This window comes from Heterodontus francisci, chromosome 13 (genome assembly GCF_036365525.1).
Source record: "Heterodontus francisci isolate sHetFra1 chromosome 13, sHetFra1.hap1, whole genome shotgun sequence".
Taxonomy (NCBI): Eukaryota; Metazoa; Chordata; class Chondrichthyes; order Heterodontiformes; family Heterodontidae; genus Heterodontus; species Heterodontus francisci.
In genome coordinates this window covers 50,730,461-50,745,373 of record NC_090383.1, presented here as the reverse complement: position 1 = coordinate 50,745,373, position 14,913 = coordinate 50,730,461, and the positions used below count along the sequence as shown (strand labels likewise).

Below are 14,913 nucleotides of genomic sequence, written 5' to 3'. Positions count from 1 at the left end.
CCTGTTCACTATCTTCAAAGCACAAGTCAGGAATGTGATGGAATACTCTCCACTTGCCTGGATGGGTGAAGCTCGACATCATCCAGAACAAAGCAGCCCACTTGATTGTCACCCCATCCACAAACATTCACTCCCTCCACCACCGACGCACAGGGGCAGCAGTGTGTACCATCTACAAGATGCACTGCAGCAACATACCAAGGCTCCTTAGACAGCACCTTCCAAACTCGTGACCTCTACCACCTAGAAGGACAAGGGCAGCAGATGCCCACATCCCATGCACCTATTTAAAAAAAAAACCATACATCTGCAAATCTCTGCAGTTCTATGTACCCTCTACCTCTGACCACCTTTCCATTCCACCACCTCCTACTTCACTGTTGGTGGCAAAACTTTCTGCTGTTTCAGCCCTACCTTCTGGAACTCCCTTCCTTAACCCCTCCAACTCTCCACTTTTCTCTCTATCTTTCAAAACCATCTCAAAATCTAGATCTTTGACCAAGCTTTTGCTAATTTCTCCAAATTCTCTCAAAGGCTTAACATCCATTTCTTTCCTTTGTGTAGTGCCTGGGATGTTTTCTACCTAAAGGCACTATATAAATGCAAGTTATGCCCCATATCCAATTGCTTAATTTGGAATGAAGGCTGTATGTATTTAACTTCGCTTAACTTTAATTAGATAGGTATTTTCAATACTCTAGAGTATTATTGGAAAGATAGTTGTGTCCCTGAAATTGAATGTGAAAATTTGTGATGTCTTGGATATAGAACATCATTCTTTAAAAGAATTCTTTAAAAGTCTGCTACAACCTATTGCCTCATTTTTAGGAGCAATAAAGCTTGATATTCTCTCTTTTTTTTTTGATGCAGTTATTTGATGAAATAGAAATCTCCATGATGGATATTTACCACATACACCTCGAGAGGGGAGAAGCTGAAACTGCCTTTGGTAAGTGGTTGATTATGACTGGTGCTTGTCAATTTTGTTTCCACTTTATTTTAAGGAAAGCTACAAATACATCCCAGATGTGGAAAGCAATGTCTAACAGCTCTCTTGCTATTTTATTACCCAGAGACTTTTGCTTCGTACTGCTTCAATGTAAATAAATGGCAAGTTAATTTTTTTTTTAAATAGCATTTTCAGAATTTAATTATATTCATTGAGTTTTTAATGTCCAATTCCATTGCACAAATTTACCATTTCAACCTCAGTCCAGTTACATAAGATAAACATGCTTATGTTCCAATAATTTACAATTCATAGGGAAAAATGATTCCTTTCCAGATGTGTTTAATCAACATAAATTCAGTTGCTCTAAATGAAAACTTCTATTCATGAAACCTGAATTTCTATTGCAACTTCAGTGGGATGTTAAGTCTTGTTGAATACATCTGTGTTGTTAGAGATTTGAATGTAACCATCACGTTCAAGAGTGAAGATGATTAAGGTATTTTAGGGCGTGATACATTACCAGTTTATTGTCAGTATGAAGTGATTATTGCTTGGTTCCATACTAAAGCTGTAGTATAAATCTGGATTAAGGCTCTCTACAGGTGAAAGTCTCATCACTTTGACTTGAGACTATGCAAAACATAACTGTGCAGTGCCAAACGAGGTGTAAAATGTGCTCAGAGGGTACCTTAGACATGAACACTTTTTAAACCTGTGCACGATCAATTCAAATATTTAGTAAATATGGACCTTGATATTTGTGTGAGGCCAGTCTTTCCAATGTTCCGTGGCTTGGGCACAATCATGCTGAAAATGTATATTTAAACAAAGGAATTAGTGCTAACTTTATGTGCTGTGGATTGCACTTTGCTTCAGTGCTAGTTCTCATGCAAAGTGCAAAATCTGTTGCACAATTGGCATTGCAGTAATTTCCACATTCCCCGCTTGGCTTGTTACAGTGCCTGGTAATTTTCCAGTACAGTGTACCATTTATAATGCTAGTTGGTCTCTAGTTGTATTGCTCACCATCAAAATAAAACTTGGTCCCTGTGCTTGGTGGCGTGCAGAGGTTCCAGATGAAGATGACACTAAAGCAAAGCACACCCGTAACATTTTGCCACATGTTTTTATTCTTACAATTTATATATTTTACAATTTGCCTATCTCTTTCTATTTAATATTTAATGTTTATATTCATCTGTAATACTCGGTTTTTGTCTGTCCAGACTGTTTTGGTCAGTTTAAGGGGTGCATTTGTTAGTGGGTTGATTTGATGGGCAGTGCCTGCCGCACGTGGGGGGCACAGAGGACTGGAGTGCATGATAAGTGTGTGGTTGCCAATGGTCAGTGGTGGCAGCGGTGAGTTGGTGGAGAACACAAACAGCAAAAGGTAAGGGGATCCCAACAACACCCTGGTGCTGGAGCGATTATTTCCGTGAGGGATGGGATGGGAATGGCATGGATTGGAAGGGATGGCATTGGAGGGGTGGCATGAATGAAATGATGGAATTGGTTAAGTGTGGCTAAATGGCAGGGACAATTATTCGATGCAACTTATTATTCGAAAGCTGTTTTTTGTACTAAAAATAAAGATTCACGAGATTTGAATGAAAAAGTTTTAGAAAAGCCATCAGGTGAGTTAACAGAATGCATCAGCATTGATTCTATGGACAAAGAAGTTGATCATTTATACCCTGATTACTGACCCTTCTGCCAATTCAGTGGAAACATTTTCTACCTGTCTACTCTAACATAGAACACCTATATCAAATTTCCCTTTAACCTTTTCTGTTCAAAGGAGAACAATTCCAGCTTCTCTCTTTTCTCCACATAACTGAAATCCCTCATCCCTGATGCCATTCTGTTAAATTTCCTCGGCATCCTATCCAAGGTTTTGACATCCTTCCTGAAGTGTGTATCCAGAAATGGACATTCTAGCTAAGTAGTGATTTACAAAATCTTTCTCTTTCTTGCCCCTCCTTCCATCCGTCTCGCCCCTCTGGCTGTTGCACATGCTCTCTGTCATGCGCACTCTTTCTGTATCAATCAAGTGTAAAGCCTAGGAACCCTGAGGCCTTTTTAACAGCCTGCTGTGGTCAAGGATTTGTCTGTCAATCCCCAGGTGTGTCGTCCTACACTGCCTTTAAAGTTGTGCTAATTCATTTATATTGCCTTTCTTCAATTTTCCTAGCAAAATGCATTAAATTTACTCTGCCATGTGTCTGCTCATTTCATGGGTCTGTCCGTCTTCTCCTGCCATTTTATTCTCCGTCCCACTCCTACTTTTATCTCTCTAACTTCAGCTTCAGACAGTTCCAGTGAAGTTCAAGGGAAGACTGAGCAACAGCACCTCATCTTTCAATTAGGCACGTTACAATCTTCCAGACTCAACATTTGAGTTCCATAATTTCAAATCATAACCGCTCCCAGGATGCTGCTCCCATTTTTTGGGACAGCAGATGCTGGTAATGGTTCTGTTGCCATTTGCAGCTTTTCTGGACCCATCTTTTATTTCTCTATTTGTCCCATTACCATCCCTTTTGTCATTTTAATCACTCTTGCCTTTAACCCTATCCTTTTGTTCTCACCCCCTCCCTTTCCCTACCTCCTGTGCTTACTTAAAAACTGGTACATCTCTAACCTTTTCCAGTTCTGAAGAAAGGTCATTGATGCAAAATGTTAACTGTTTCTCTTCCCACAAATGCTACCTAACTTGTTAAGTATTGCCAACATTCTCTCTCTCTTTCATATTTTCAGCATCTGCAGTATTTTGCTTTTGTAAGTCTGTTACTATCCTTCTCACTGCTTACTATAATTCTAGGTTTTGTGTCATCTAAAAAATTTGAAATTATGCACCCTATACCCAAGCCAAGGTCATTGTATATCAAAAAGAGCCGTGTTCCCAATATCCATCCCTGGGGTCACCTTTTGTATACTTCCCTCCAGTCTGATAAATAACTGTTTACCATTACTGTCTGCTTTTTGTCACTTAGTCAATTTTGTGTCCATGCTGCCACTGCCCCTTTCATCCCATGGGCTTCACTCTTGCTAACAAGGTATATTATGTGGCACTTTATCAGATGCTTTGTGCAGGTCCATAAACACATCAACCACACTGCTGTCATCAACCCTCTCTATTGCTTCATCAAAGAACTTAAGTTTGTCAGGCACAATTTGTCCTAATAAATCCCCAGATTATGATCTCTAGAAATGTTAGGCTGATTGACCTGTAGTTACCTGGCTTATTCACCCCCACCCCCCCCCCCCCCCCCCTTTTTTGAACAGGGGTTTAACATTTGCCAAGTTCCAGTCCTCTGGCACCACTCATTTGAATGAAAGATTGTGGCCAAAGCCTCAACAATTTCAACCCTTCCTTCCCTCAGAAATCTAAAATGCATCACATCTGGACAAGGTGACTTTTCTAATTGGAGCATTGCCAGTCATGTAAGCACCACCTCTTTATCTACTATCCTATCCAGTTTCTCTATGCACTCCTATACTGTGACAGCAGCATCCTTTTTAATGAATACAGATGTAAGGTCATCATTTAGTACCTCAACTATGCTCTCTGTCCCGATAAGATCTTATCTTTGTTCCCTAATCAGCCCCACCTTTCTTATAAATGTATAAAGAGTAAAAGGATATTCTAAGAATTTAGTCTTCCCTTTTATTTTACCTGCTATTCTTTTGTCTCACATTCTCTTTGCCCTGTTATTTCCTTTTTCAGTTCTCCTCTGTACTTTCTGTATTCAGCTTCATTATTGTATTATGAGCTTGACCTTTATCATCTACTTTTTCTGTTTCATTTTAATAATTTCTTTATCCAAGAGCTCTAGATTTGGATCCCCTTCTTTTACTTTTTGTAGGAATGTGTCTAGTGTGTACCTGAACTGTCTGTTCCTTGAAGGCCTCCCATTGCTCACTTACTGTTTTGCCTGATGATCTTTGCTTCCATTCCATCTGGGCCAGATTTCTTTTCACTCCTGATATTAGCCCTCTTCCTGTTGATTATCATCTATTTGTACTCTAAACCTAATGATATTGCGATCACTGTTTGCCAAACGATCTCCAACTAAACAGAACAAAAGAGAAGGTCTGTGATGGGGTAGAAGGCAGGTGAGTTTAAATGTCAAAAGGGCTGATGATGCAAAGCCAAAGGGAGTGGTAATGGGACAAGTAAAGAAACAAAAGTTTTATTCTGTTTCCCATACTCCCCCTTTCACATGCTTAACACCTATTAATATATGACTTCTTCCAATTCTGATGAATGGTCATTTAACTCTTTCTTTCTCCATGGATGCTGTCTGACCTGCTGAGCATTTCCAGCATTTTCTGTTTTCACTTCAGATTTTCAGCATCCACAGTATTTTGCTTTTGTTTGGAGGAGCTGGGATTGGGTTCAAAGGGCTGAGTTTTAATCCACAGTTTCATTCGTATAAGCAGTGCGAGAATGAAAAATTATGGACAAAAACTGAAGAGTTATAAGAACTGACTTTCCATTTTAAAAAAAAAAAACGTACCTTTCTTTTAAAAAGTGAACAATGTGCTCCAAAATGGCCACCAAAGGAAAAGGCCTTTGTATATTCAAACTGTCTGTTAGGGGCAAAGGAAAATTTTCAAAGATAAAAGGTGTCAATTGCATCCATCCTACACCCATCCTAAAATATTTCAGAATTGAATGGGTTCTTCTGAAACAAAAAAGGTGTGAAGTGGAAACATCATAACCGGATCATTCTCATGCTGAAACCAGCAAGAAACCCTTTTGATTTAAATGGGTTCTTCTGAAACAAAGAAGGTGTGAAGTAGCTATCTCCTAGGCCATCGTCAATCACTACATGGAAGAAAAATCTGTCTTTCCAGCAGAGGTGAGATGTAACACATCTTTATCTTTAAAAAAGAAAGCAGCCTTGGGAGAGAGAGAGAGAGAGAGAGAGAGAGAGAGAGAGAGACATGTGGAAATTAGCATCCAAGAAGCTGGTTTCCAGAAAACCAAAAGGGATGCATCCTGCTGTAGAATTCTACATCTACACGTTATACAGCAGTGAATTAGAAGTGGTCCACTGTCTTTTTTTATTCGTTAATGGGATGTGGGCGTCACTGCTAGGCCAGAATTTATTGCCCATCCCTAATTGCACTTGAGAAGGTGGTGGTGAGCTGCCTTCTTGAACTGCTGCAGTCCATGTGGGATTGGTACACCCACAGTGCAGTTAGGATTTTGATCCAGTGACAGTGAAGGAACGGCGGTATAGTTCCAAGTAGGGATGGTGTGTGGCTTGGAGAGGAACTTGCAAATGGTGGTATTCCCATGCATCTGCTGCCCTTGTCCTTCTAGGTCATAGAGATTGTGGGTTTGGAAGGTACTGTCTAAGGAGCCTTGGTGTGTTGCTGCAGTGCATCTTGTAAATGGTACACACTGATTCCACTGCCCATCAGTGGTGGAGAGAGTGAATGTTTGTGGATGGGGTTCCAATCAAGTGGGCTGCTTTGTCCTGGATGGTGTCGAGCTTTTTGAGTGTTGTTGCAGCTGCACCCATCCAGGCAAGTGGAGAGTATTCCATCACACTCCTGACTTGTACCTTGTAGCTGGTGGACCGGTTTTGGGGAGTCAGGAGAGGTTAGTTTATCTCTGCAGGATTCCTAGCCTCTGACCTGCTCTTGTAGCCGCAGTATTTGTACGGCTACTCCAGTTCAGTTTCTGGTCAGTGGTAACCCCCCACCTCCCCAGGATGTTGTTCATGGGGCATTCAGCGATGGTAATGCCATTGAATGTTAGGTCGAGATGGTTGGATCCCCTCTCGTTGGAGATAATCATTGCCCGGCACTTGTGTAGCGCGAATGCTACTTGCCACTTATCAGTCCAAGCCTGGATTTTGTCCAGGTCTTGCTGCATTTCTACACTGACTACTTCAGTATCTGAGGAGTCATGAATGGTGCTGAACATTGTACAATCATCAGTGAACACAACCCCCCCCCCCACATCTGACCGTATGATTGTAGGAAGATCATTGATGAAGTAGCTGAAGATGGTTGGGCCTGGGACAGTACCCTGAGAAACTCCTGCAGTGATGTACTGGAGCTGAGATGATTGACCTCCAACAACCACAACCATCTTCCTTTGCGTTAGGTACAACTTCAACCAGCAGAGAGATTTCCCCCAATTCCCATTGACTCCAGTTTTGCTAGGGCTCCTTGATGCCATACTTGATCAAATGCTGCCTTGATGTCAAGGGCTCTCTCACTTCACCTCACTTCACCTCCAACTGAACTTTGAACAAAGAGAGCAATCTACAAATACCTCAGGCCTGCAACCAATGAGAATTTGATTTCCAAGAGAATTCAACAGCCTTAGCGTAACCCACGCACCCACCAAAACCTACCTCCCCACTTATAATCGCTTACCCCTTTTTCCTCTTTGTGTGTGTGTGTGTGGAGGTGTGGTATAGCTGCGGTTGCAACAATTTCGGGTTAAAATGTATTGATTAATAAATAATTGATTTTCTGTTTTAAACCTACAAGAAAACCTGTCGCTGTCAGCTTATTTGACAAATAAAGCACCAAGGGGTTAAACCCTAATAACAAAATGCACTTGCTGCGGTCAGGTGGGAGTTAAACCGTTGGAACCACCCACATCTCACCGTGTGGCCGTAACAACAGTCTTCAGGGCTTTCTTTCTTCACTTCGACAACTGCCAGCTGCTGTTTAGTTTCATGTTCACCTAACTTTCATAATTGATGACCTGTCATATTGCATTTCATGTCATTCAGTTAATAGAGGAAATAAATCTTCAAGAAATTTGAATGTTGTTACTATTATGGTCGATAGAGAATTTACGTTTATAATAGCATTGTCCTCTGAGAAGTTTTAGATCAGTTGTTAGCTAAGGTGCTTATTAAAAGTAATGCCAACTGAAATCTTTTTAAAATTCATGCATGGGGTGTGGGCGTCGCTGGCTCGGCCAGCATTTATTGCCCATCCTTAATTGCCCTTGAGAAAGTGGTAGTGAGCTGCCTTGAACTGCTGCAGTCCATGTGGGGGAGGATGAGGTCAAGTATGTTTTCCCCTCTGTTGGTTCCCTCACCACCTGCCGCATACCCAGTCTAGCAGATATGTCCTTTAGGGCTCGGTCAGTAGTGGTGCTACCGAGCCACTCTTGGTGATGGACATTAAGTCCCCCACCCAGAGTACATTCTGTGCCCTTGCCACCCTCAGTGCTTCCTCCAAGTGCTGTTCAACATGGAGTGCTGACTCATCAGCTGAGGGAGGGTTGTAGGTGGTAATCAGCAGGAGGTTTCCTTGTCCATGTTTGACCTGATGCCATGAGACTTCATGGGGTCCAGAGTCGATGTTGAGGACTCCCAGGGAAACTCCCTCCCTACTGTATACCACTGTGCTGCCACCTCTGCTGGGTCTGTCCTGTTGGTGGGAAAGGACATACCCGGGGATGGTGATGGCAGTGTCTGGGACATTGTCTGTCAGGTATGATTCCGTGAGTATGACTGTCAGCCTGTTGCTTGACTAGTCTGTGGGACAGCTCTCCCAATTTTGGCACAAGCCCCCAGATGTTAGTAGGGAGGACTTTGCAGGGTCGACAGGGCTGGGTTTGTCGTTTCCGGTGCCTAGGTCGATGCCGGGTGGTCCGTCCGGTTTCATTCCTTTTTATTGACTTCGTAGCGCTTAGATACAACTGAGTGGCTTGCTAGGCCATTTCAGAGGGCATGTAAGAGTCAACCACATTACTGTGGGTCTGGAGTTACGTGTAGGCCAGACCAGGTAAGGACAGCAGATTTCTTTCCCTAAAGGACATTAGTGAAGCAGACGGGTTTTTACAACAATCGACAATGGTTTCATGGCCATAATTAGACTACCTTTTTAATTCCAGATTTATTAATTGAATTCAAATTCCACCTTCGGCTGTGGTGGGATTTAAACCCATGTCCCCAGAGCAATACCCTGGGTCTCTGGGTTACTAGCCAAGTGACAATACCACTACGCCACCGCCTCTCCATGAGAATGCCATGTGATGGGGAGGGAAAGGAAGAAACATTGCGAAATTAAAGACTGAGAAACCAATCTGATTCATTTTTTTCCATACTAATGCAGTTTGCTGAAATTTTCTTGTCCTTCCATTCTGATGCAATATGCTTATCTCACATGCATATGCCAAATATTTATCATCCAAGGTGGTAACTTTTAAATATCCTTCAAATTTCTTAGGCTAATATTCACAGGCTATCTTTATAAGTGCATATAAAAAAACTTGCATTTATATAGCGCCTTTAACATAGTCACAAGGCGATTCACAGAAGCGACATCAGACAGAATTTGACATTGAGCAACATAATGCGATGTTAGGACAGGTGACCACAAGCTTGGTCAAAGAGGTAGTTCTTAAGGAGCGTCTTGTAGGAAGATAATAAGCTAGAATGTCAGAGGTTTACTGAGGGGATTCCAGATCTTAGGGCTTGGAGAGCTGAAGGCACAACTGTCATTGGTGGAGCAATTAAAATCAGATGCATAAGAGGCCACAGTTGGAGGTGTGTACAGATCTCAGAGGGTTGTAGTGCTGGAGGAGATTAGAGATGGGGAGGGGGCGAGTCCATGGAGGGATTTGAAAACAAGGTTGTGAATTTTTTAATTGGGTGTTATTCCATAGATCTCTATGTTTGGTGATGTGAAAGGTACTTTTATTGCATTAAGGATTTCTGGAATTCATGGATACAGGCAGCCAGTTCAGAGATTGTAATGGTGAACAAAATGCAAGTATACCACATACTTTTGGTAACTGTCTTTTAATCATCAAAATATAATCTTTATAGGAAAAAATGCAAGCAATGAACCAGTTTAAATAATCCAGGAATGACTTTTACTCTGTTTAAAAATTAATAGTTTGATGGAACTAAACGTTCAGTATCTTAACTAAATCGTGGTTGCTGTGTTTGCAGAGGACTTTCTAGCTTGGAACCTTAAAGTTGGTGGCAATGTTTCGCCTCTAAGAAACATGATTTGTTTTAATGTTGAGTGTAGCACCAAGTTGCAACAGTTCACATATCTGCGATTCAGGAAATACTATAAATTTTACATAATCTGTACTCCTGCAATTTTATGTTACTTCATGAACAGTTTATTTTGTATCATGGTTTCACAGTTAACACCCTGTATATTTACTGTTTGTGAAACTGAAGCACCAATTTAAAATTAAGTAGGAACTAAGTCTCCTTGGTATGAGAAATTTACTTTTTATGCTTCCGTCTTTAAAAAGGTTTTGCTGTTGCTGGACAGGTTGATGGAAAGCAGCAACACAATTCTTTGTTTGTGACTGACGTTCTTCCTGGTGGACTAGCCTATAGAGAAGGTATGATTACATTTATATATAGTAAGATTTTGTGCTTACTGAAGTGATGGATTTTAGTGCTGTCATTAATGGTACACTCCACTTTGCCACCCAGTGTCTGCACGAGGGTTTCCACTCTTAATAGCTGACCTGTGACCTATGCAAGAAAAAAAATCCATCTGTGGTTTCTGAGTGAGGGCAATCTTACCTTAACTATGATGTCCTCATTGTGGAATAGTTTGCTGAATTTCATTGTCTGGGTTCACACATGAATGACTTCTTGGATAAGGTGCTAAAAGAGCGATGGGCTCTCATTGCTCATTATAGTTTGGGTAATTTATTGAACTTTTTCACATTTCCTGTGAGGGTGCCAGATTCAGGCAATACCATGTAGTGCTGGGGGTCAGATATGCGCTGTTCCTGTGGCATGCAGGTAGGCCTGTAAGAAACGTAGTGTAGGTAAATTATCCTGAACACTGTTTTTAATAACTTTAGTTAATGTGCTTGTGCAAAATTTCTATGTTTGCTATTTTAACAAAGTGCAAAGTGATTTATGACTCCAACTTGTATGGTGTAAAAATCCTATACTGGTAATATTTTCATTCATTTGGATTAAACTAAATGACTTTCTTAGAAATGAATAGGAAAATCTGAAATAAAAACAAAATACAGTGGGTTAGTTAGCATCCAGAAGACCAGGGTAAATTGGTGGTTTGTGAGATTTTGAGTATTGTCATTTTTTTCCTCCTTTTAGGTGCAAGAGTGGGAGATGAGATCTTGATAATAAATGGGGAAGTGGTTGCTAATCTACACCATACATGCATTGAATCGTTGTTTGCAGAGAACCACTTAATACTGACTATTAGGAGGTTTTTGTTAGACTGGAACCAAACATCAACAGAGTGCCATGACTCATTAAACCACATGATGGTCCCACCTCTTCCTGACCAATCAAAATTGCTGGAGGAATTTATTGACAACCTTTTCCTTCCTGTCCCTTCTGGTGAGTTCTGGGTTTCTTTTTATTACAAAGCTGAGTCATGTTTTAAAGAAGTGACAGTATACTTTCTCTTAAAGAATCAGTGATTTTTCAGACGTGATTCAGGGCTCACCTTTTAGAATCTAAGCAACAACCTTGTGATCGGTGTTTATCTGCTAGAGGTCACTTTAGTTGTCTATACACCATTTTCACCAATTGTTTCTACCATTTGGTCCCCTGTTCTTTTGTTACAAAGTGAAGCAGAGGAAATAGCATGGTGCATAGTGGTAACATGGTGCAGGAATCTTTGATCCGAGTGCACTTTAACTCAGAGTATAACATGAGTGAGCAATAAAACAGGCTTCATAAGCCACAGATAACCTAATGCATAGCCTATAGACTACTCAACTGGTTGTCATACGAGCATACGAATTAGGAGCAGGAGTAGGCCACTCGGGCCTCTCTGCCATTCAATAAGATCATGGCTGATCTGATTGTAACCTCGACTCCACATTCCCGCCTACCCCGGATGACCTTTCACCCCCTTGCTTATCAAGAATCTAAATATTTTTAAGGCAGAGGTAGATAAAGACTCTGCTTCCACTGCCTTTTGAGGAAAAGCGTTCCAAAGACTCACGACCGTCAGAGAGGGTCAAATACAACACAGAAGTACAATTTGATTAAACTCCAGCCCCTTTATTTAATAGTTATTGAAGAGCTAACCAGTTCTTTTTTTCTCCTGCGCCACTGATTTATCTGCAAGTAACTGCTTCCAGTCCACTTTTGCCAAACCACATCTCAGCTCAGTAAAATTGGCCTTTCCCCAATTTAAAACTGTTACTCTTGGTCTATCTTTAGCTTTTTCCATAACTCGTCTAAGTCTAACTGAATTGTGCTCACTACCAGCAAAATGCTCTCCCACTGATACCCCTCCCACCTGCCCAGCTTTATTCCCTAAAACTAAGTCCAGAATTGCCCTTTCTCTTGGACTTGCTACCACTGGCTTAAAAAAAAAGTTCTCCCTAATGCATTTTGAGAATTCTGCACTCTCTACACCTTTTACACTGATCTTATCTCAGCTAATATTAGGGAGTTGAAATGTCCTCCTATTACTGCCCTTGGCTGAAATTTTACCTTGGGCGAAGGCCCCACACGGAAGCCAAAAAGTCGGGGGCGAGCCGGCCTCCGTCGGACCTGGAAGCCACGCTGTAATTTTACGTGGCCCAGGCCCTTAATTGGCCCCAGCAGGGGCGTGTGCCCCTCTGAGGCAGGAAGTCCCGTCTCTAAGAGCTGCTGCCAAATCAGCAGATCAACAGCTCCTCCGTCTCGGCAACGCCACAGGGAGCGGTGGCCACTGCTGGAACTGCACCCTGACAGTAGAGGATCGTGGGCGTTTGCCTCCATAAAGGTGAGGGGGGTCTCTGGCCTTGCTGGGGACAATTGGCTGGGCCCTGGCAAGGGGCGTGGGTCTCATTCAGGAGGGTGGGAGGAGGTGCTCCAGTGGGGGTGGCTTGTGCTGCTGGGGTGGGTGGGAACCCTATGCCCCACTGAGGGACCCCATCAGGAGGGACATCCCTGCAACGAGGCCGCCAGCTTCTACTGGGCGGCCTCCACAGGTTCTGAACTTCCCTGCTTAAGGGACTTGAGGGTCTCAATTGGCTTGGGGCAGGTGAGCCATTTGTCACCTCCCTCGCCACTCATAAAATTGCAGCGGGGGCGGGAAGGGAACTGGAACGGCACCCGCCTCCCACACCATTCTACGGCCCACCCACCTCCAGCCCACTCCAATGGGGGATGTAAAATTCCGCCCCTTTTGTTTCTGCACTTCTCTGCAATTTGCCTACATATTTGCTTTTCTATCTCCCTCTGACTGTTTGAGGGTCTATAGTATACTCCCAGCAGTGTGATTGCCCATTTTTGTTCCTCAGTTCAACCCATATGACCTCATTTGATGCTCCTTCTAGCATATTGTCCCTCCTCACAGCTGTGATTGTTTCTTTAACCAATATTTCAACCACTCCTTTTTTTATCACCTTCTATCCCGTCTGAAAACCCTGTAACCAAGAATGTTGAGCTCTCATTCCTGTGCTCCTTTAAGCTGTGCTTCAGTAATAGCTATGATATATTTCCAAATGTTGCCCTCAGCTCTTCTACCATATTCACTACACTCCTCCTAGCATTGAAGTATATACTGCTAATCATTGAACAACTCCTTTTTGTCTATTTTCTAGCTTTTGCTTCCTTGATCCTCTATACTTGCTAATTTTCTGCCTTCTATTTCCAGCTTTGCTTCTCCCTCTTCTGAATCTACACTCTGGTTCCCATCTTCCTGCCAAGCTAGTTTCAACCCTCCTCAACAGCAGAAGCAAACTTCCTCACCATGGTATTGGTCCTGGCCCAGTTGAGGGCCACCATGTCTGGTTTGTACAGGTCCCACTTCCCCCAAAATCAGTCCAAATGCCCCAGGAATCTAAAGCCCTCCCTCCTGCACCACCACTCTAGCCACGCATTGATCTGCACTATTTTACTACTTACGTACTCACAAGCGCATGGCACTGGGAGTAATCAGATGATTACTTCCTTTTGAGGTCCTTTTTTTTCCAATTTCTTTGCTAGCGTTCCAAAATCTGCCTATGTGATCTCATCGCTCTGTCTACTTGTGTCATTGGTACTGATATAGACCTTGATTTCTCAGTTCACCCTCCCCCCTCAATGTTCTGCAGCCACTCAGTGGCATCCTTAACCCTGGCACCATGGAAGCAACGTATCATCCTGCAATTATGTCTGTGGCTGCAGGAATGCCAGTCTGTCCCCCATTGAATTTCCCATCGCCATTGCTTTCCTTCACCACCATTCTGAAGACTGGTGAGAATGTACAATTCGCTACCAAGAGGAGTAGTTGCGGTGAATAGTTGATGCATTTAGAGGGAGGCTAGATAAACACATGATAGACAAAGGAAGAGAAAGATTTTTTTTGTATTCATTCATGGGATGTGGGCGTCGCTGGCCAGGCCAGTATTTATTGCCCATCCCTAATTGCCCTCGAGAAGGTGGTGGTGAGCTGCCTTCTTGAACCGCTGCAGTCCATGTGAGGTTGGTACACCCACAGTGCTGTTAGGAAGGGAGTTCCAGGATTTTGACCCCGCGAAAGTGAAGGAACGGCGATATAGTTCCAAGTCAGGATGGTGTGTGACTTGGATGGGAACTTGCAGGTGATGGTGTTCCCATGCATCTGCTGCCCTTGTCCTTCTAGCTGGTAGAGGTTGTGGGTTTGGAAGGTGCTGTTTGTGGGTTTGGAAGGTGCTGTTGAATGAGCCTTGGTGCGTTGCTGCAGTACATCTTGTAGATGGTACACACTGCTGCCACTGTGTGTCGGTGGTGGAGGGAGTGAATGTTTGTAGATGGTGTGCCAATCAAGTGGGCTGCTTTGTCCTGCTTCTTGAGTGTTGTTGGAGCTGCACCCATCCAGGCAAGTGGTGAGTATTCCATCACACTGCTGACTTGTGCCTTGTAGATGGTGGACAGGCTTTGGGGAGTCAGGAGGTGAGTTACTCGCCGCAGGATTCCTAGCCTGTGACCTGCTCTTGTAGCCACTGTATTTATATGGCTACTCCAGTTCAATTTCTGGTCAATGGTAGCCCCTAGGATGTT

The 14,913-nt window shown here is 42.8% G+C and overlaps 1 protein-coding gene across 3 annotated transcripts in view; it reads left to right on the top strand.

The window, feature by feature from the left end:
* LOC137376374 (rho guanine nucleotide exchange factor TIAM2-like) overlaps positions 1–14,913 on the top strand; it is a 438,770-nt gene that overhangs the window by 280,557 nt on the left and 143,300 nt on the right. For 2 of the 3 annotated variants that reach the window (XM_068044808.1, XM_068044809.1), the window contains 3 exons: positions 871–949; positions 10,212–10,304; positions 11,038–11,286. In XM_068044808.1, the coding sequence (XP_067900909.1) occupies positions 871–949; positions 10,212–10,304; positions 11,038–11,286 (421 nt within the window). Of the gene's footprint in view, positions 1–870; positions 950–10,211; positions 10,305–10,683; positions 10,717–11,037; positions 11,287–14,913 lie in introns of those variants that run through there. The other variant, XM_068044812.1, reaches the window with a different exon arrangement.